At 40.9% G+C, this 22,121-nt stretch overlaps 1 protein-coding gene across 6 annotated transcripts in view; it reads left to right on the forward strand.

Moving 5' to 3' along the window:
* Positions 1-3,934: 3,934 nt before the first annotated feature.
* GPATCH2L (G-patch domain containing 2 like) overlaps positions 3,935-22,121 on the forward strand; it is a 60,349-nt gene continuing 42,162 nt past the window's right edge. For all 6 annotated transcript variants that reach the window (XM_049897882.1, XM_049897880.1, XM_049897881.1 and 3 more), the window contains exons 1-3: positions 3,935-4,017; positions 6,311-6,982; positions 19,234-19,298. In XM_049897882.1, the coding sequence (XP_049753839.1) occupies positions 6,321-6,982; positions 19,234-19,298 (727 nt within the window). In that variant the 5' untranslated portion in view covers positions 3,935-4,017; positions 6,311-6,320. The remainder of the gene's footprint in view (positions 4,018-6,310; positions 6,983-19,233; positions 19,299-22,121) is intronic.

The raw sequence follows: 22,121 nt of genomic DNA on the forward strand, positions 1-22,121 counted from the left end.
AGAGTTGACATTTTAGCCAAAACCTCAAGGATGAGGAGGAACTCCCCCCCACCCCTCCCCGCACCCCCCTTCCCCATACTGCAAAGCCCTGTAGGAAGGTATCCCAGGTACAGGATAGCATGTGCCAAGGTTCTGTGGCCTGCAGGAGAGAGAGTTTGGTGGGTGGTACTGTGAGCACAGGCAAACGGGTCAAGATGAAGCGGAGAGGTAGGCAGGGGCTAGATTACGTCTGGCTTGTAGGCTCTGGTGAGAAATTTAGGTTTATTATAACCATAGGGAATCTAATGAATCAACAGCAGAGTGTTTATTTTTGTGGAGAGGAAAGAGGAGGGATAAACCTATTATTTCCTCTTGTGAGAAGATCCTTTTTCAGCAGGGATTTCCTCATTCAACTAACAGTTTCACCCTAATGCTCAGTGAGGGAAACTTTTCTTGACTAGAATTTCTTTTCTCAAAATTACTAATACTTTTGAAACATTAAATGCTTTACATTCATTATTTCATTCCATCTCCACCCAAGACTTAGTAAGTGCTATTACTGCCTCCATTTTAGAAACATGGAAACGATGGATCCAAGATAGTTACCCAGTTCTCTCTGCATACAGTCTGTAGTCCGCTCAAAACTCCTTATCATCAGTGACCTCCTCAATCACTAAATTTGACGGACTTTCCTTAGAACTGCTTACCTCCAATTTCCCTTTTGGCCGTCTTTTTCTTAAAACTCTTTCTCCTTTGGCTTCTATATGCTGATTCTCTTCAAATGTTCTCTGTCCCTTTTAGTGTTCCCTTTGTCCCCCTTCTTTTGCCGCCCACTTTCCTCAGAGGCCCTGCCCATGGCTTCCACCATCACCGGGAAGGTACACCTTCAGTTTAAATTTTTCTTGAGATTGAGACAAGCACTTCTAATGTCTGTTCCAGCATTTAGTAAACAAATATTTATTTTTTAATTAACAATAGTTATTGGACACTTACTGTGAGAGAGTCTTGTGAGAACATGATGAATAAGACAGGGTTTCTTGGACAGTGGAGTTGTCTTCATTTCTGTTCTCACAAGCTGTATCTCCAGAGCTTTGTACAGGGCCAGGTATGTTGCAGGCACTCAGTAAACATTGCTGATGAGTGATTTAGTTGGGGAGGCAAACTCACATCTAATTGTTTCTAATTTAAGGATGAATGAAGAAAGTACTCTAATAAAAGTGCTGGAAAATGACAGAATCCAAAGGGAGAGCCAGAGAATGTATAAGAGAGGGGCAGTCTTCATGGAGGTGACATTGGCATTGGGTCTTTAAATGACCAAAAATCTCAGGGGATTTCTAGACACAGCAAGTGGTCTCTTGTGGATCAAGCATGCAGCAAGATGTAATGAAAAATGGATGAGGTGCACCCTTTTAACTCAGTACTGAAGTCACTCCTGAGGTTCACCCTTCAGCCAAAGATCAGACAGACCCACAAAACAAAACGAGACTAAATGCACACACCAGCCAGGGGCAAGGACAAGAAGGCAGGAGGTGACAGGAAAGCTGGTAATGGGGAACCAAAGATTAAGAAGGGGAGAGTGTTGTCACGGTTGTCACAGGGTTGGCAACCAATGTCATAAAACAGTATGTATATTGTTCAATGAGAAACTACTTTGCTCTGCAGACCTTCATCTAAAGGACAAAAAAAAAAAAAAAAGGATGAGGTGGCGTGATCCAAATTGTGTTTAAGGAAGTTCACCCTGTTGCCAATGCAGAGAATGGCTTGTTTGGGGAAAAGACTGGAAGTGGGAAGACCAGTAAGGAGGTTGCTGCATCATCCAGAAAAGTGGCTGCCAGCCCAGATGAGGCCACTGGCAGAACGAAAACAAAGGTGAGAGTATGGATGCAAAACTACTGTGTCAGTAGAATCCATGAGGGTTGGCATTTAACTAGAAGAAGGGTATAAGGAGGAAGCAGGAACTAAAAATGGCTTTGAAGCTTCTTTCTTGGGTGACTGCATGGTGGTGGTGACATCTTCTAAACAGCGATCACTGGAGAAGGGGCAGATTTGGTAGGGACTGGGGACAAAACTAACCTTTGTTTTGATATCTTAAATTGGAGATGCTTGTGGAGTAAGCAAGTGAAGAGATATCTAGGAGAAAATTGAAAAAAAAATCTGGATTTCAAGAAATTTGGGAGCTTTCAGTGCTCATGGAGGCAACTGACAACCCAGGAGCTCATGTGCTTTGCTAGAAAGAACTTAAGTAGAAAAGAGGGCCAAGGGCTGTGGACATCTGTTGGACATTTCCATCTATCTGTGGGAGTCACAAATTTAGCATGTCCAACATGGAATGGATCGTCTCTCCATCAAACCTGTTTTTCTTTTTGACTTCTTTAGCTGGGCAAATGGCACCAGCCTTTCTCTTAGCCATCCTGGCTTGAAACCACAGTCATCTTTGTCTCCTCCCTTAACTCCTTACACAATAAGTTTCACCTATAGAAAATTCTAAAAATCCATAAAAACAACAGGTAGGAGATAAAATCATCTACAATGGAACTATTTTGAAAAGTGTGTAGTGTATCATCCTGGTCATGTTCCTATGTTAAGTGTAGATTTAATTTCCTTTAAACATGAATAGGATCAATCTCTGTGTTTTTAGAGTAACTTTTTTACTGAAGTATAACAGTCATACAGAAATGTACACCATCCTAAATCAATGACTTTTCATGGCATCAAATATTCTTCCACAGCATCAATTTTAAAAGACTGCAAGGTATTCCAGCTCATAATTTAGTTAACTAGCTCTTGTTGTAGCTTTATCTTTCACCCTCCTCCCCTACAACACTGCAGAGATGAATCTACTCACATTTAACACTTTTGTGCCCATTTCTAATTCTTCCTCAGAATAAAATTCCTAGAAGCAGAATTGCTGGATCAAGAAACATGTGTATTTTCTACTTTTTAAATTTTAGGATAGTTTTAGATTTATAGAAAAATTGCAAAGATACTGCACAGTTCTCTTTACTATTAACATCTTACATTAGTATATTACACTTGTCACAATTAACCAACCAATATTGATATGTAATTATTAACTGAAGTCCATTCTTTACACATATTTCCTTAGTTTTTACCCAATATTCTTTTTCTGTTCCAGGATCCCATTCAAGAAGCCACATTTATCTGTCGTGTCTCCTTAGACTCCTCTGGGCGGTGCCATTCTCATCACATCATATCAAGGCTGTATACTATGAACATGACTTATCACTGTTGATGTTGACCTTGATCACCTACCTGGTTGAGGTTGTGTTTGCGACTTTACTGTAAAATTACGTACTTTTTTTGGCCTCTTTTCATACAGTACCCTTTGGAAAGAAGTCACAGTGCACAGCCCAACTTAAGGAGCTGGGAGTTATGTTAATTATCGGTATAAATTATTTATAATGCTGCACAGGAAATGTGTCTCTTCTCCCCCATATATTTATCCAATCAATCATTTTTTTATATCACTATGTACTAACGGTTATTTCTACTCTATTTTTGCTCTTCAAGGCATGTGTAACTTTAATGCAAAGGTATCCTTGCCATAGGTTGTACCAACTCTCACGGTTAAGAATGAGAAGCTCCATTTCCCCCAACTTTACACAGCCTTTATAAAAGTAGGCCAGCAAGCAAGGGCGAGGCCGATGCTCCTCCCTAACACCCAATTTCCTGACGCCTCCAAGAAAGACGCGACTAGCTCGCTGAAGTCTTTCCTCGGAGTAACACCTTAACCCAGGAGAAGCACCTCGCACTGCTCTCCCCTATCGCCGCGCGTCCAAGCCCCTTCGCGTAGCTCCCGGACTTCCTACGGCTCCGCCCCTAGAGGGGCGGAAGTGGGCGTGACCGCAGGGCGGAAGCGCTGCCCCGGGGGCGGTTCTTCTCGTGCACCTCAACCCCTCCCACTGGGATACCGCTCCACCCCTCCGGCCCACACCGGAAATGAGATCAGAGAGGGAAACCCCGGCGGGCAGACTCGGCGCAAAAAGCGGCGGCCTGAAGAGGCGGTTGCGGCAGCCGGTGAGGGGGAGGAGTGGGATGAGCGGGTCGGGATTCAGAGGACTGGTACCAGCGGGGATCAGGCCTCCGGGCCGCCGGGGCGGCTAGGGGCTGAGCGGCTAGGGGCGCCAGGGGACTGCGACGGCCGGCGGGAGGGGCGGTGGTGGCGGGGCCTTGCATTGCAGGGCCCATTGCCCCCATCCCGGAATGATAGGGCCGTCTCTGGGGTGACAGTCCCCTCTTCTCTCTGTATTCTACCTCTTTCGGGCCGGCGACAGCGTGAGGGCTTGGTGTCCCGAGCCGTGGTCGCCCTGTCCCACGAGGACGGGTCAGGGCGTGGGTGAGAGCCCCCCAAACCCGCTTTTCCTCACATATGTGGCCATGTTGCCATCCCCGAACAGGGAGGGAGTTCAGCCCCCAGAACTTGCCTGTTGGCGGTTTCTGACCTAGAAGGGCTGACCTCTGCCCCTTGTGATTGAGCCCAGATGAGAAGTTGCTGCCTGCTTCCCCACCTCCCCTTCACCCTGCGTCTGCCTCTCTTGTCACTTGGTGTCCACCAGCTTCCTCTTCCTTCCTGCGCGTGACTCAGACAGGCTTACCTCTCCCCCCGGGGGCTGCCAGGACCCGGGAGGTCCGCTTGGAGTCTGCACCGAGACTGGAAGCGTGGGAGCCTCAGGCTTCTCCTCGGTCATCGGCTGTTTGCATTGCAGCTTTTGAGTCAGGAGAGGATTCTGAACAGGCATTCAATTAGAAGTTGTTCGGATAACTTTGGTCCACGTTAAAGTTTGTACGGTTCTGCCCGAGTTTTTAAGGTAGTAGTTCTTTATTGGGGAAGTAGATTTAGATTTGTTTAGCTCATTTGGGTTTTAAGGTCAGTTGTCTCTCAAATACCAGTCATGGCATTCTAAACCGCTTCCTATTACTTAAGGGGATGAAGTCTTTTAGTGTGTGTGACTTTTGACATTTTGAGAAGTTATGTTTCGGGTGGTTTTGGAACTCGATGTTCTCATTGCTTCCACAGATGTGGCAGATAAGCCAGCCTTTGAATTCGTTGGCAGAGGGACAGCATGAAAATAGGTCTTAGAAAGCCCTCTGCAAAATGTAAACTGCGTGAACGGAAATATGGTCAGAGAGTGGCGCCACACAAGGTTTTAAGCTCTAATTATGCTCCTGAAATGGTTTGGGCTTAAGGAGAGCTAGGGAAAAAACGATAATTTAATATGTATTATAATTAGATGTTGGACAAATTATGTTAGACATTTCCCATTAAAAGGGAATTTTGAAAATTGCTCATGCTACTCTTATCCTTTGAAGGTTTGAATCTGAAGTGACCCCTGAAGCATGATGGTTTGATGAGAATGAGTAGGAAATCTTAGAAGCTGCACCCTATCCCTGTCATTCTATCCTCGGTAATTTCCCGTGTTTCCGTAGTTGTGTGGCACTAAAGCATTTAATTGGGGTGGCTATTTAATTTATTTTTTGAAAGATGGGAAGAGGAGCTTAAAAGTTGTTAATTATGACAAAATACATGACATATTCTATAAGGTACTATACCTGGTAGCTAGCTGCCAGGTGGTAGCCTGGACAACAAAATTCATGACATAGTCTATAAGGTGCTATACCTGGTAGCTAGCTGCCAGGTGATAGTCCAGACTAAATGGATGTAAACTTAGTCTCTTTTTTCCATTCTGAGTACAAAGTCTTGGATCACTGCAAAGTCACGACAGTCTTGGATCACTAAAACTGCAAGCAGTCTTCCTTAGAGTATGTCACTAAATTGTCTTTTTGTTCCTCACCACCTAGATTCTCACCAGTGACCCCAGACCACAGAACAATCAGTTCTCCAGCCATTCTCACTGTCATGTTGAGACTGGGCCTACCCTGTGGTACCTGACCCCTACCCTGGTTTTGAAGTTGTGTGTTTTTGTACTCCTCTGATGAGTTAGTCTCGGATCTTTTTGAATCTCATTATCATGTAATTCAGATGAAAGTTTTATTGGAGAAAAAGGGAAAGACCTATTCCCCTGAGTTTGCTTGTTTTTGCTAATATTCTGGTTGTCACCTGGTGGGTGTTTGCATTTTTGTGGTTGAGAACATGTTGACTTCAGGCATTTCACAAGGGTCAGATGCCTATTTTTAGTGGCTTAGGGGAGCATGGGTGGCAGGAACAGAGTGTAAGTGTGGCTGGATGAAAGGCAACTTTATTTTCTATAGACCGGGTGGACTCTGCAGTGTTATAACCTGTTTTATAAAATTATTCTAAACCATCAGATCCTATTCAGGCTTTTCTTTTCTTTGAATTTCCTTTTGGCAGATGTGGCCTCATGGATGAGCTGGTACATGACTTGGCCTCAGCCTTGGAGCAGACATCTGAGCAGAATAAGCTTGGTGAGCTGTGGGAGGAGATGGCTCTGAGCCCTCGGCAGCAGAGGCGGCAGCTTCGGAAACGGAGAGGCCGGAAGCGCCGTTCAGACTTCACTCACCAGGCCGAGCACACCTGCTGCTACAGTGAAGCCTCGGAGTCAAGTCTGGATGAGGCCATTAAGGACTGTCGAGAAATGGCTCCAGTCACCAATTTTAGTGACTCTGATGACACCATGGTAGCCAAACGGCACCCCGCTCTCAATACCATTGTTAAGAGTAAGCAACATTCCTGGCATGAATCTGACTCCTTTACAGAAAACGCACCTTGTCGACCACTCAGGCGTCGGCGGAAGGTGAAGCGAGTGACGTCTGAGGTGGCTGCCAGCCTTCAGCAGAAGCTCAAGGTGTCAGATTGGAGCTATGAGAGGGGCTGCAGGTTCAAGTCTGCTAAGAAGCAGCGTCTGTCTCGCTGGAAGGAGAATACTCCCTGGACCTCATCAGGCCATGGGTTATGTGAATCAGCAGAAAACAGGACTTTCCTAAGCAAAACAGGAAGGAAAGAAAGGATGGAGTGTGAAGCGGATGAACAAAAACAGGGCTCTGATGAGAACATGTCAGAATGGTGAGATCTCCCTTACTAAGTCAAAGATTTTCCCAGTTAAATTTACCTAAAGACTAACCCACAGTCTTGATGAGCCCAACTTCCTTTCAGAGCCACCACCATAATACTGCCTTTGTAGTCCTCCTTTCAGCAATCAGCTTGTTTATCTCTCGTTTTTAAAGTGCTACCAGTGCGTTTCTTCCCCTGTGTCAAGAAGGCTGTATGTAATAGAAACATGTTTGTTTCTAGAAATAGCTTGAAATGTGTACCTCAAATGCATAACCAGGAATTTTATTTTAAAAATAACTTGCTGCTATTTGAGTTTTACCATGCAGTCCATGCATAAATATTGTTCTTTAAAACCAGGGTGTCAGCAGAAGCTGGTGTGTATGTATGTGTGTGAGAGAGAAAATGCTGGTGCTAGGCATACGGAGTTTGTAAAAACTCCCGCTGAGCTGCCTTTCCCCATGAAGGATACTTAGATACTTTTGTGCTGTAATTCTGTTTTCTGCTACATATAATTTGACTGTATTGAGTTTCTATTTTATGGCTGACAGTCAAGTTGTCAGAGCCCATGGTGGGCTTCGAAAAGAACAGTGCCGAGTCCCATTAGTGTTATACCAGAGTGATTGAGCTTGAAAAACTGTCTAATGGGTGCATGTTTAAAATGTCAGTGTAATTTTTGGTAACTATTGTAGTACTGGGAACATTGGTACTCTCAGTTGAGACTTCCATATTATTGTTAGTATGAACCTATGATATGTTTCTCACCGAGGGTGCTATTGGTGTTTTGGGTGAGGTAGTTCTTTGTGCTGAGGGATTCTCCCACGCATTGCGTCTCTACACTGCCCCCCGCCCTTGTATCAATCCAGACACCCTCATGACTGCTCCCTAGATAAGTTGAGTTCTCCTAGTTGAGAACCATTGTATTCTGTTATCGTTAATACGGTGAAAGCTGTGAGAGCCAGAGCTCAGCAGGACTGCCTTGTTTTTCCGGGCCTGACAAGTTTTCCACCTTTAACAGGGTGCAGGCTTACTGCTTTTTGATCACTCTCTGTTAGTGGAAAATATTTTGATTTTTTTCTTCTCTGACAAGTTTCGCCTTATACAAGTTACGGCTTTCATAGGTTTTACTGTACAGCTAGTCCCTGAGCTAGAACCAAGTTCCATTCCGATGACTCTGTCGTAAATTGGTTCTGATGTAAGTCTAATACCTCATTTTTTTTTTAAGTTTTCATTATTGTTGCCTTTTATTATCAGTATCTTTATAAATCATAACATGGAACATCTGCGAGTGAACTTCTGCGAACCTCTGAGAGTGATACCATCAGCAAACTGCACTGCGACGTTGTATGTAGCACATACTAAGGCTGAGATGTTTAAAAACAAAATAAAATACATGGTGGTAAATGCGGTTCGTAGTAACTCAAATACGTCCTAAGTCAGGGACTACCTGTATCACCAAAACCAAAACCACTTGACATCCAGTCGATTCCGACTCATAGCGGCCTTATAGGACAGAGTAGAACTGTCCCATAGGGTTTCCAAGTGGAGTCGAACTGCTGACCTTTTGGTTAGCAGCCTCTCTCTTAACCACTGTGCCACCAGGCTCTTTACCTGTATTAGTTAATATTTATTATCACTGTGTATTACGCACTGTACTAACTGCTTAATGTACATTCTTATTTTATGTTCATGACTCCACTATTTGTATTTTACAGAAGAGGAAACTGAGGGCGAGTGTTTAGATAAACTGCCCAAGGTCACCCAGTGGCGAAACTGGGACTCATATCTGGTTCCAAAGCTCATACTTAACACCATGCTTTGCCCTTCAATTTTGCCTTTTAAATTCACCTTTTTTTTTTTGCCTTTTCCATAACCCTTTTTCTGTCTCATCTTAACTTTTACAACTGCAGAAAGTATGACCTCTCTTAGAACTTTGGTTCTACTGAAGTTTGTCTTAAAAACAAAGACATAAATCTTAGGCACTCTGAGTTGAGGTTGTGTCAATAACAGGAAAAGCTGTTTAGGTCTGTATGCTTGTCCCTGTCATGGGCGGTTTTCAACCCAGCGTTTTTATTTTTCTTGCTAAACTATATAGCCCAGTCTGCAAAAATATAGGTAAGCTCATATTTGGTTTTCCTAATTTTCCACTTAATATATATTCTAGTGCCTATTGAGTTAATTTTTACATACAGTAAAACCTGTGAAAGCTGGAACCTGTGTAAAGTAGAAACCTGTCAGAGAAGGAAAACTCAAATAGTTTCCACTAAAACGGGTGATAGATAAGTGGTAAGACTGCACCCTATCCAAGGTGGAAAACTTGTGAGACCTGAAAAAACAAGGCAGTCCTGTTGAGTTCTGGCTCTTGCAGGTTTCATGGTATCATCTGGGATTCCAAATGTATTTTTTCTTCATCATGCTATTTTTAGTGAAACAAAACATGCTTACTCAACTTTTTGTAGCTTTTCACAATATTGAAACCCTCTCTTGAGGCACTCGAGTTTGTTTTTATATCCAGCATACGTATATCCAGAAATACTAATCTTCTTACTATGGAGAATGGCATATTTAAAAATAGCTTTTTGGCACGATAGCTTGTATGTGTTTCTTGCCCAGTATTTCTTGTTAAACTGTGGCATAATCGTGTGTGAGAGAGAGACTCTTTATCTACTCCAAGATAACAGCCCAAGTATGACTCCAAATGCAATCCTGTGTTCTAGGAGGGAGGCACTTTTTCCTGAATGCGTCTATTGTACATTAGTCAGGATGTGATAATATAAACTCTAGGTACCCAGGACCTGGATAAATCGAAGTAGGCGGGAATGCTGATGATATTCTTACTCTTTTCAAATTGAGGAGACCTTCTGCAGTTTGGGCTGTCTTGGTCCTGTTTCATAACTTCAGAGTTCTTTTGGGAATGTGAATTCCAGAGTCCTTGCAGTTATGAGGGAATAATGGGTGGAGAAGTATCAGATGTAGAATGAGAAAATTCTTTGTTAGAATCCATCTGATTATTTAGGAGTCCTAAATTCACCTTGATTTATGTAGATTCACAAAAAAATTTTTCCCCCCTCTAAATCCACCCTATGGGGAAAGGGGAGGTCATTCTTATTCTTTGACTGCATGTTATATTCAGCTTCTCCTCAACAATAAAGTAGAAAGAAAATCTTTTAATTTTCAAGCTACTATCTATTATTAAGCTCTCCTTATAAATGAGGCTAGCATTAAATTAGATAATAGTTATTGATTCTGTCAAAATTTTCTGATTTTTTTCCCTACCTTTTTTTCTGCATTAAAAGAAATATTTTCAAGAATTCTCTTGTTATTCTTTCTTAAATCTACTTGGATGTGCCACAGAATAGACCTTTTTTATCAGCAATAGTAAAAGTTGTCAGAGTATATGATCCAGCTTGTGAAAATATTAAGGTGTAGTCGATTGTTAAGCTTAGCTAAGTCTAGTCAAGGAATAGAGTTCTTTTTAAAAGCATGTATTAGATGTTTCAGGTTAGAATATGTATATCTCAATTTGGAAACCCTGGTGGCGTAGTGGTTAAGTGCCACGGCTGCCAACCAAAGGGTCAGCAGTTCGAATCCGCCAGGTGCTCCTCAGAAACTCTATGGGGCAGTTCTACTCTGTACTATAGGGTCGCCATGAGTCAGAATCGACTCGACAGCAGTGGGTTTGTGTTTTTGGTTTATATCTCAGTCAGAGCTTTATTTCCAGTTTCCTCAAATTTATTTTGTTAATTAAACATGTAGTTTTAAGCTTAAGCAATAATTCTTTTTGTTTTTCTATTTCTGTTCTTCCTTCAATTCTTCATCAACCAGTCCCTCAAGAGTCCTGGGGAACTGAAGGCGATTGTGATGTAAATAGTTTTTTTTTCTTATGCCTGCATAAAGAGCAAACTATAGTTTTAATATTTTTCTGTGATACGTGTTTGAATATTCTAAAATGAAACAACTCTTTTGTAAAATTATTTTCTACTTATTTTTATTCAGATTGTCTGTATAAAAAAAAATAGCAGCTATTAATTCAGCGATTCATAGGCTAATTTTGCTCTGTTCTGCACTAATACATCATTCGTTTCTTCCCCTTGAATATAGTTTAGCTTCTTTTTCTGTCGTAAGTGAATTGGTTTGGTGATGGCCTGAAGTCGCAACCAGAGGCCTCCCTCAAGTGATGTATTAGAGGCCAATCTCACAGGAAAGAAAATATTCCCTTCTCCTGGAAGGCAAGTGACAGAGATAGAGTGCTAAGCCTCCCCCCTCCTTCTCCAGCCCAAGCTGACCTTCTGCAGCCCCTTGGTGCCTCTTGTTTTCTTATTTTTATAGAAAATCAATATCTCTTCTGACACAAACAATAGCTCAGAAGCAAGAATAAATGGGAGAAAGCTGGGATCTCTGTCCATCACTTCTCACTTTAACTCCCCCAAACTCTTTAATTATGAGTGTGCTTTGCTCCAGGTATTTGCGACAGTGAAATTGCTAAATGAGGACCATTTTAACCAAAGATTGGGTGATCAATAACACTCTATAGCAGTAGCTTGTTGGATCAATAGCATTCATTATTTCATGGTTAAGGTAAGTAGCCTCCTTTGCAAGTGGAGGTCATTAATCAGGGTTTACTGGAGCTGTGGAAAAGAATATATGTGGTAGGTTTGGGATGTCCTGTTTTCTATTCTGTGAAGGGGGATGCTGACCAAGAGTGTATTTACAGTTGTTGCAAATGGTCGTGTTGCATCTGAGAGTACTCAGTAGCTAGCACAGTGTGCTTATATAGATTTATGTAAAGTTCTGCTAGTATATCTTTAGGATTGACTGAAAAAGACAACTTGGGAGGTGGATTTGATACTATTGTATTTGAAGGTCTGGCTCTTGAAAAAGGTCCCAGGGTGGTGCAAAAGGTTTGTGCTTGACTACTAACCAAAACATTGGGGGTTCAATTGCACCGGAAAAAAGGCCCGGTGATCTGCTTCCATAAAGATTACAGCCAAGAAGACCCTGTGGAACTCAGTTCTACTCTGTCACACATGGGGTCTCTATGAGTTGGAATCCACTTGAAGGCAGTGGGTTTGGTTTTGGTTTGGCCTCTCGAAAGATTCTGTCTCTTGAAAGAAATGTTAGAATTATCCTGTGTGGCTCGAGAGAAGGGATCTAGGACTCATGAATAGAAATTACAGAACATTAAATGTTGAAACAATATTCTAAAAGTTAGAACTTTATAAGAATTGAGTGAATTGTTTCACCAAGTACTAAGTTCAAGATCACTGGAGGCATTCAAGCATGGGTTTGGTGACCACTTACTGGGTTATTGTAGACTTGAGAAGATTGAATTGAGTGACTGCTAAGGTGCCTTGCAACAAACACTGAGATTCTGCGATTCCTTTCCTGTCACAACCCACCTCCCTTCATTGTAGCTTCTTATTTAAAAAGGCATCTACTAAATAGCCTTGACTGCCTGTGAAAGTATTTACAAAGACATAAAATAATGCAGACTCACATCATCAGAAACTAGCCAAGGTTTCCTCAAACTACAAGGCTGGTAGAACTGGACCAGAGAATGCAATGGAGGTCCACGCATCTGTGCTGTGCCTGCCCTAAGGTAGATAGCAAGACCCTTCATCACTTTTCTAGTCTTCCCTTGGTTCAGAAATGCAATATCTGTTTGAATCAGAAAATTAAGGCAGTTTGAGATGGTGGAGTTCCATCCTTCATTTCCCAATCAATATCTTTAAGTTTCTATTTCTAATTTCTATTAGAAAACACTTGGATGGGGGAGCCTTAGGGTTTTCTGTGTGTTTTTGTGTTTGGAGGCAGAAAGCAGTCACAGTATTGAGTTCTGGGAAGTATAGTTTCCAAGTATAAAGTACTTCTGGCATGGGCGGAGAAGGAAAAAGTTCTCTTAATAGTGCATCCTGGAGATCTCAGGATTTTATAAGTCATCATTTACTGCAAACTCCTGGAATGGTGTCAGAATCAGGCAGTGAAGGTAAGGAGAAGATCTTGTCTCAGTCGAGCGTAGGTGTCCTAGATAAAAGCCTACCAGTGACACTGGGGATTAGGCTAGCGACTGTGCATATGCTTCTGGCCAGTTGTAGAAATGAGAAGGGTATGCTACCATGACCAGGGGGCTAGAGAATGGGACCAAGGGTAATGTGTACACTCTTTCTGATGCGAACATTCTAAACTACTTTGGAGTAAACCAGTTCTCAACAAGAGGACTTGGAACAAGTTTTGCGGAATAAGAGAAAGGGAACATCATTCTGAAAGTTCAGAGGAAGAACAAATCTTTGAAAATGATTGCCACTAGGAACCAGAGAACATTTTAGAAAATCTTCATCAGGATCTAAGAAGACATAATCACTTTGAAACAAGAGCAAGAAGTCATAAGGAGAGAAAGACGGCTATTTGAAAAAAAAAAAAAAATAGTATGGGAGGAAGAATTGTAGGGAAATGAGAAATGTAATCACAATATTGACATGAAGGACAGTTTATAGTGCAGAAAACTGAGTTGATAATGCAGAAGGCTTTGGAAGCCTTCCCAAAATGCAGAGGGAGGAGCCAAAAATGAGAGATGATTGATTTGGAGGGCAGAGAACAGGCCTAGTCTATAAGCATGTAAAGAAATACTCCTGAGGAAGAAACCAAAGCAGTTGGAACAGAAGAATAATTAAAAAAAAAAAAAAAAACTGAAGAGAAAAAGTGTTCCCAAGTTGAAAAAATTGAGTGCAACGATTAAGGGGAATACTGATGGAAAGAGACCTCCATGTAGACAGATTCTGGTAATATTTTTGCATTCCATATTGTGGGTGGGGGTAGAGCAGGTATAACTGATTAATGGTTAGCAGCCAAACACTTAACCGTTGCACCACCAGGGCTCCTTGTTTAAATGGATAGGTGGTATCGATAGTGTTTTATTAGGCATGATGCCCGATGATAATCTACGTCTCTGAAAGTGGATGCCGTACCAAATCAGCTGGTCTACTGTGAGTGCCTCTTTGCAAAAGAGCTGTGGCAGAAGGGTTAAATGGATCGATAAGTGATCAAGCGAATAAAGTAAAATGTTAATTTCAGATTCCAGGTGATGGAGTTCCTGGTGTTAACTAACTTTTTAACTTTTGTGAATGTTTGAAAAACTTCATGATAAATCGTTGGGTGTGGTGGAAGAATCTAGACTGCTGGTTAGGCTAACTTTTTTTACACTTCTGTGATCTCAGTTGGATGTGGTTCAGTTGCTTTTCTAACAGTATTATAATAATTAGGTAGGACAGTTTGGGGTCCAGAATCCAGGCTTTAATTTTGTTTGTATTGTATGGTGGTAATGGCTGCTGAATAAAGTACAGGAACAATTTTGAGTGGAAGGCATGGTAGAGAAGTATGATGTATGACTATCATTTCAACTTTAATTTGACTTTTTTTTTTTTTAAAGACATTTTCTGGCTTCTAAAATGGATGATTTCCTCAGTTTTTTATAATACGGGTTAAATTCTAGTTGTCTTAGTTATCTAATGCTGCTGTAACAGAAATACCACAAGTGGATGGCTCTAACAAACAGATATTTATTGCTCACAGTTTAGGAGGCTAGAAGTCCAAATTCAGGGTACTGGCAGGAGGAGAAGGCTCACTCCGTGTGGTCTTGGGGGGAAGATCCCTCTTATTTTCTGTAGACCCAGCATTCCTTGATTCTTTGGCAGTCTCCACGTGGCATGTATCTTCCTCTCCATTTATATTTGCCTCTCTGTGCCTAATCTGCTCATTTTATATCTCAGAAGTGAGTAGGTTTAAGACACACCCTATATTGATATGGCCTCTTAACAGAGAAAACCTTATTCCCAAATAGGATTACATCCACAGGTATAGCAGTTAGATTCCAGCACATATTTTTGGGGGGACACAATTCAATCCATAACGCTGGGCTTGCTCAAACCTTTATTAATTGCAATATATTCTTCCTTGGAAAATATTCTCTTTATCTCTTCATACCCTTCTCCTCCCACAGTCCAGACTAGTAATTATTTATAAAATGAATGTACATATTTATTTTTCAAATCTTTCTCTGTTTTTTTATTTGGTGAAAATATACACAACAAAACTTACACCACTTCAGCAGTTTTACATACGCAATTCAGTGACATTGGTCACATTCTTCGACTTGTGCCGCCTTTCTCAACGACATTTTGCAGATGATTTCACCGTCATTCACACAAACTCACTGCCCCCTAAGCTGCTCATCTATCCTTTCAAGTTGCTTTGTCAATTTGACCACGTACATTATTTAAAAGAGTAAAATGCTTAATGCAGACTTTTTTTTTCTTATTAGGCTAAATTATTATTTGGTTCAAAGATGACTTTAGGGATTGTGTCAGTTCAAGGTATTTTTTAATAATTTTGGGAAGGTCATCTAGCCTCAATGGCTCCAGAAGGTCTGGATTCTATGAGAACTTGAAATTTTGTTCTACATTTTCTCCCTTTGAGTCATGATCCTTCTATAGAATCTTTGGTCAAAATGTTCGGTAATGGTAGCTGGGCAGCATCCAGTTCCTCTGGTCTCATGGCAAAGGAGGTTTTTCATGAAGGCCATTGGACACATATCAAATGAATGCATTTAAATTGACATGTTTCTTTGTTAGTTTTAGTGTTGGTTATAGCAGTGTCTGGTATATGGTAAGTGCATAACAAATGCTTGCCAATGGATTAATGAGTGAAGGTTTGGGGGAAATTCTCTCCTCCTTTTCCTGTTAAAAAAAATAGAGATGCTTTATTCCCCCAACTTGGGATTGAAATTTTTGAGTGATGACTATTACTTGTAAGGTTAATATAGCTCCTCTCTGAACTATTTTAGAAATATTCTAGAAATAATTTTATGTGTAAACTTTTTATAGGTTATACTATAGGAGAAGAGGGGGTGCAGAACAGCTCCCAAGGCAGAACAAGGGGCATCGATGCCTCGAGAAATTGCTGCCATTTTAGGGAAAGACAAGCCTTTATTGCCCTTCTTTGTGGGCTTTGTCTTACTACTTTTATCTAAAGATTAGTAAAGACTGGGTTTCTGTCTCCTGACTAAGCTTCAGAGGACTACGAGTGGAGTGGACACTAGAGATGGGATCACATTTTTTTCTTATAAAAATAATTTTTATCCTTGACTAGTGAAAAAGCTCATAGCAGAAAAGTTATGAACATATTTGAAGGTCTTTGTCATAGGAAAAATGTAGGAGCCTGGCATCTTTTAACTTAGCAAAGGTGCTAAAAGCAAATTGTCTTTATTGAAAGTTAGCAACTTTTTTTTTAGCAGAATATTAAAGTGCATTAGTTAAATTAACATTTTATTAAAATAATAAAATCTTTGTTAAAATCCTGCTGATCTGATTTTTTTTTTTTTTTAACAGTCTCTGAGCAGTGAGTGAGTGCTGAGAATGTTGGCTTGAAACTTGGAAGGGGAAATATGTGCATCTACCTGATAGCTGTGACTGCGTTTCTGCGTGCTGTATCGTAGTGTTTGTGTGCAATAATGCCATGAAACTACATCAGCAGCTTTCTTCCTCTTCAGCAAATCGCTAACAATTTCTTACATATGATTAGATTTCTAATGCAAGTCATTCTGCGGGAATTAATAGAAATAGCAAAGCCATTAGATGAAATATCATTTCCAGACACTGGTAGAATGATAGCACTTCATTTTTTTTTTTTTTAATGAGGAAAATACATGTCTCCCTTGACCATAGTCTTAAAATCCGAATGCTATTTCTATGGCATTTTTGCCATTACTACAATTAACTGTATATAGGAAAGTCTTAGAAAAGTTGTATCTGAGCTCTGTCAGGAATAGTGATTCTCCTGAAATGCTGCAGACAGAAAATATATAGCAACAAGAGGTTTAGAGGTTACCAGCATCTTTATTGATCCAGCAGACATTCTTTGAGTTTACCCCTTTTACGTAGAATATGAGAAGAGAATTGAATCCATGCAAAACCGGATCAAGCAAGCACTGTATCTTGTAGTGCTTATTGGTGGCTGGAAATGAGTGGAGAAAGGATAGGCTTTGTGATAAAGCAACAATTCAATTTTTTAAATTGGAAAATATTCAAACAGGAGAGACCATAGACATTGCAGAGGGGAGCTTGTAACTCATGTAGAGCAGAGGTTGGCACGATTTTTCTATAAAGGATTAGATAGTAAATATTTTAGGCTTTGTGGGCCATATATTTTGTTCCAGCTACTCAACCCTGTATTTGTAGTGTGAAAGGAGCCATAAACAATATGTAAATGACTGAGTATGGCTGTGTTCCAATAGAACTTTATTTATAGACACTGAAATTTGCATTTTATATCATTTCCATGTGTCACAAAATACTCTTTTTCTCTTAGTTTTTTTTCAGCAATTTCAAAATGTACAGACCATTCTTAGCTTGTGGGCCCTTCAAAAACAGGTGATAGGCTGAGGTTTGCTGAACCCTAAATCTCACTGTGATTCTGCTAACCAACAGAATACGTAACATGATTGTTGTTGTTAGGTGCCGTCTATTCAATTCATGTGATCCCAACATGACGGAGTTAACTGCCCCATAGGGTTTTCTAGGCTTTAATTTTTACAGGAGCAGATTGCCAAGTCTTTCTCCCATGGAGCCACTGGGTGGGTTCGAACTGCTGACCTTTGGATTAGCAGCAGGGTGCTTAACTGTCGCATCATCAGGACTCCTTTGTAACATGATGGTGGAGTGGAATATCTGCCCCGTGACGTAGTACGCTTTTTAACTCTCCTTAATATCAAAAAAAAAAAAAAAAAAAAAAATTTTTTTTTTTTTTTAATATCAAGAGAAGTTTTAAAAATATAAAATCTGCTTTGTCTTTGAGGAGAGATGAGGAGAACATAATGAAGTCATAAGAGACTGTGTAGTTAAGACTTGAGTTAGACCATTCATGTTCTTTCGAATTCACTAAAAATACAAAAATGACACCATTAAGCTCAGTAGGCAGAGTTCTTGGACTCAGAAGTAGGAAGAATGCAGTACTTGGTGAGAAGATCTCCTGGATTTCACTGCATAGCTAGTTGAAAATTCTAGATTCATCTGAACCCAGCAGGGTGGCTTCGTGAGAAATTTGTTACAGTGATCCCTGAGAAGGTTCCCATTTATAAGTACAGAAGAAAATACAATGAAAGAACCTATAAAGAAATAGGGTAGATTTGATTGGCTCTGGGGCAAACAAATCTCTTGAGTCTGTTACTCAGAGGCAAGCTTAAATGAAGAAAGCATTGCTACTTAATTTAACCAGCATTTTTAAGATTTAGCGTTGGCAAGATTTTTTGAAATGTTGCAAAATACAAAATATTTTCAAGTTTTTGATCCAGGAATGTAGACCGGGATTTTTGCCAAGCCTGTTCTTTCTGCAGTCTGGCGAAAATGCTTCTTCTTTGCTTTGACTTTCTCCATCTTCTAGAGGAGGTTAAAAAAAAAAAAAAAGACTAGCTCGGAAGGGCATACCTCCAATCAAGGAAATAGCTCATATTGTAAAGGACAGAGGAAATTTTTTGAACTAGAAGCATCAAATTCAGTGAAGATGGAAGAAAAACAGCGTCAGAAGAGGCAGAATCATCTGTGAGCAAGAGCGCAGAAAATGAAGCTGATTAGACCGAATTCAGTGGGGCACAAGTTTTATTTCAAAGAGTTCAAATAAAGTTTGTTTTCATATATTTGTTTTTAACCTTAGTGTCTCCTTTTGAAAATGAGTTATGTTGCTTGATATCAAGGAAGGGATTAAATTTAGAAGATGTAAGTTTTGTCACGGATTTTTTTTTCTGTTCTTGGATTTTATTTGCTGTTTATTAAATAGGGGAAAAGAAAGAGAGATGCTAGATGTCTTAAAATTTGATAGCTTTATTTGAAACGGATAGTTGGCAATATATAAGAATAAAGTTCGTTGGTAAATTTGTGGTGGTATTTAATGTACCAAACCAGATTCAGATTACATTTATGAGCTACAATAAATAGCCTTCTATTCCTAAACTAACAAAATGACTTTAAATATTTTAAAAATACCTTGAAATATATTTAACAGTTTTAGAATTCTCCTCTTACATTTTTGTTTTGGGGAAAAAATAAACTCCTTCCAGTGGCTTTACATGGAAATTTATATATCTGATTGGCTGATAGGCCAGTGGGCAATTAAGGGAAGCTTGGGGGGACCTTTTGATTGAAAAACCACAAGAAGAGCATATAGTGCTTTGTTTTCACGGGAGCTGATGTGTTCTTTCGTGTTTTACTCTTTTTCAGTGAAACTAGCAGTGTGTGTAGCAGCAGTGACACCGGACTCTTCACCAACGATGAAGGCCGTCAAGGTAATCTTGATCTCAGTCTGAGGACACTGGCTCGGTGTTCATGGGAAGATTCTAGTGATCGTAGGATTGACTCACTGAGAAGATGATAGTTGTGTGTGACAGAGGTTCTTAAACTTCAGGGCACGTAGGAGCCCTGGTGGCGCAGTGGTTAAAAAAGGTTGGCAGTTCAAATCTACCAGTTGCTCCTTGGAAACCTATAGGGCAGTTCTACTCTGTTCTGTAGGGTCGCTATGAGTTGGAACTGACTCGACGGAACCTGACAACAACAACAAGAGCCCCCTGGGGAACTGTTACAACTACAGATTCCTGAGCTCCTAGACATCAAATAGGTCTTGAGTTGGCCCCTGGAATCTGCATTTGTCATAAGTACCTTAGATGATCCTTATTCAGGTCATTCATACTTTGAGACTGGTCCAGGGAGTTACCATGTCAGGGATGGGACTTTGGGACTTCTGGGAAGTTGATTTTTATTAGAACCATCAAAAATCCTCGTGTACGCCTCTCTGTTTTGGGATGCTGATAAGACATTCTTATTTTCACATAGGGAGAAGGTAGTTATTTCTATAACTTTATGAAATAATTATAACATTCTGGGTGAATATACAAAAAATGTTCTTGCTGATGTTAAAACTACTAAAGTTTAGCATGGACTGTGAATAAGGATGATATATGTTGAAGTGCTCAGCTACTAACCAAAAGGTTGGTGGTTTGAACCCACCAGCTGCTCCATGGGAGAAAGATGTGGCAGTCTGCTTCTGTAAAGATTTTCAGCTTTGGAAACTCTGTGGGGTAGTTCTGTTCTGTCCTGTAGGGTCACCGTGTGTAGGAATCGACATAATGGCAGTGGGTTTAGTTTATTTGTTTTTGATGTTAATAACTAGTACTTTATTTTTACTACCTAAACAGTAATTTTGAAACTTTACCTTGGTGAAAGGGCATTCTACAAAACTCTTGTCCTCGACTTGCTTCCAAATCCATTACTGTCAAGTTGATCCCGACTCATAGTGACCCTGCAGGACAGAGTAGAACTGACGCACAGGGTTTCCGAGGCTGTAAATCTTATGGCAGCAGACTCCCAAATCTTTCTCCCACGGAGCGGCTGGTGGGTTTGAACCACTGACCTTTTGGTTGGCAGCTGAGTGCTTTAACCATTGCACCACCAGAGTTCCTATAGAACTTGCTTAGGGCCACATTAATTATGCGCCAGTAAAAATTTCATATGGCCTTTTTGGGTGTAGTTTTCTTGTCTTCTCAATGAGGGATTTGTAGGAGATCTCCAGAATGCCTTCTAACTCTGAAATCCAGTGATCTTCTCTGAGAGTTAAGTGATTGAAGGATAGAGGCACAGTGGCTCATATCTAGATTGATCCAGGCAGGCTTTCAAATAACTGAGGGGATACTGAGACTGTGAAACTCAGGATCCAAGCCTGATTTGGAGAGGGACTGTGGGGAGCGTATCTCATCCATGCCTAGGAGTTCTAAGTCTGGAGAAAGTTTCGATCCCATGAAGTTGTTGAGCTTCCTACTCTAATGAAGGGTTGTGAATACATTTGTACCTCTTTCTGTTTCTGAGGGAGTGAGGTGTCATTAGAGGCTGCGTGTGTATGGCCAGGTAGGCGCTAGCTAGGGTCTTGATTTTGTTATCTTATATCTGGAAAATCTGACTGTCTTTCCATGAATGAGCTGGTATATACCATTCAGAGCGACAGATATTTGCTTTTTCTTTGCTTTTATCACAGTGCTTTGAAGTTATCATAATACATCTCTTAAAGTTTATGATACAGAATTATACAGAGGGGGAAGAAAGTATGGACCTATTACAGCAGATTGATTTTGGGCCTCTGAAAAGTCTTTACTAATAAGAATACCTTGGCTTATCAAGAAAGATTGCAGAGTATTTTTCTCTAGCTTTAGCTCTCCTCCCTTTCACTGTTTCAGCTTCACATATTCTGGTGATAATGAAATGCTTGGAGTTGTCAGCACAAAACTATGCTCTTTCCTGCTTCTGTGCCTTCGTTTCTGCTGATCTCCCTGCCTCAGATCTCATCCTCACCTTTCCTAGAGTGACTGGTCATCCACCAAGGCGCAGTTCTCCTTTTGCCCCTCTAGATCTGCTTTTCTCTCTTCTCTGTACCTTGGGTAGCTGATTAATTTTGTAGACTGCATCAGGAGGCTTTCTTGCTCTTGACTTCTTTTTGGGTGTGGCTCATAGGAGGCATCAGCAGAGGATTGGAGGGAGGGAAGTGAGTGAGACTGGGTGTATTAGTCAAGTTTTTATTGTGATAGTGCTGGTTCACAGCCCTAAAATTTCAGTAGCTAACCACAACCACCATTCATTTCTTACTATAGGGCTTCAGGTTGGCTGTGGTTTAGCCAGTCTTACCTGGGCATCAGGTTAGGTTTATATCTACTCAGTGTATCCTATTATGGGACCTAGACTAAAGGAGCAATGGCAATATGAGGGAGGCACGGGCCTCTCGTGGTGGAGGCCATAAACGCCAAGAGACCAAACCAGGCCATGCGTGCTTAAAGCCTTTGCTTGAATTGCGTCTCGATATGTTCTGCTATCTAAAGCAAGTCATATGACTGAGCCAGTGTCAATAGGGGGCAAGGGGAGGGCACACAGAACACCACAGCAAAGGACAAAGGGTGTGGATATATCATTCTATTATAGGGAGGGAGTGAAGAACTGGAAACAATAATGCAGTCTGCCACATTGGATTATATCTTTTCCTGACCCCCTTTCTCTTGGACTGCTGGTTGTGATCCTCTGCTCCTGTTTGGTAGCTTTCTCCTACAACCACAGTTCTCTCTCTGGCCTCT

This window comes from Elephas maximus, chromosome 10, assembly GCF_024166365.1.
Source record: "Elephas maximus indicus isolate mEleMax1 chromosome 10, mEleMax1 primary haplotype, whole genome shotgun sequence".
NCBI lineage: Eukaryota > Metazoa > Chordata > Mammalia > Proboscidea > Elephantidae > Elephas > Elephas maximus.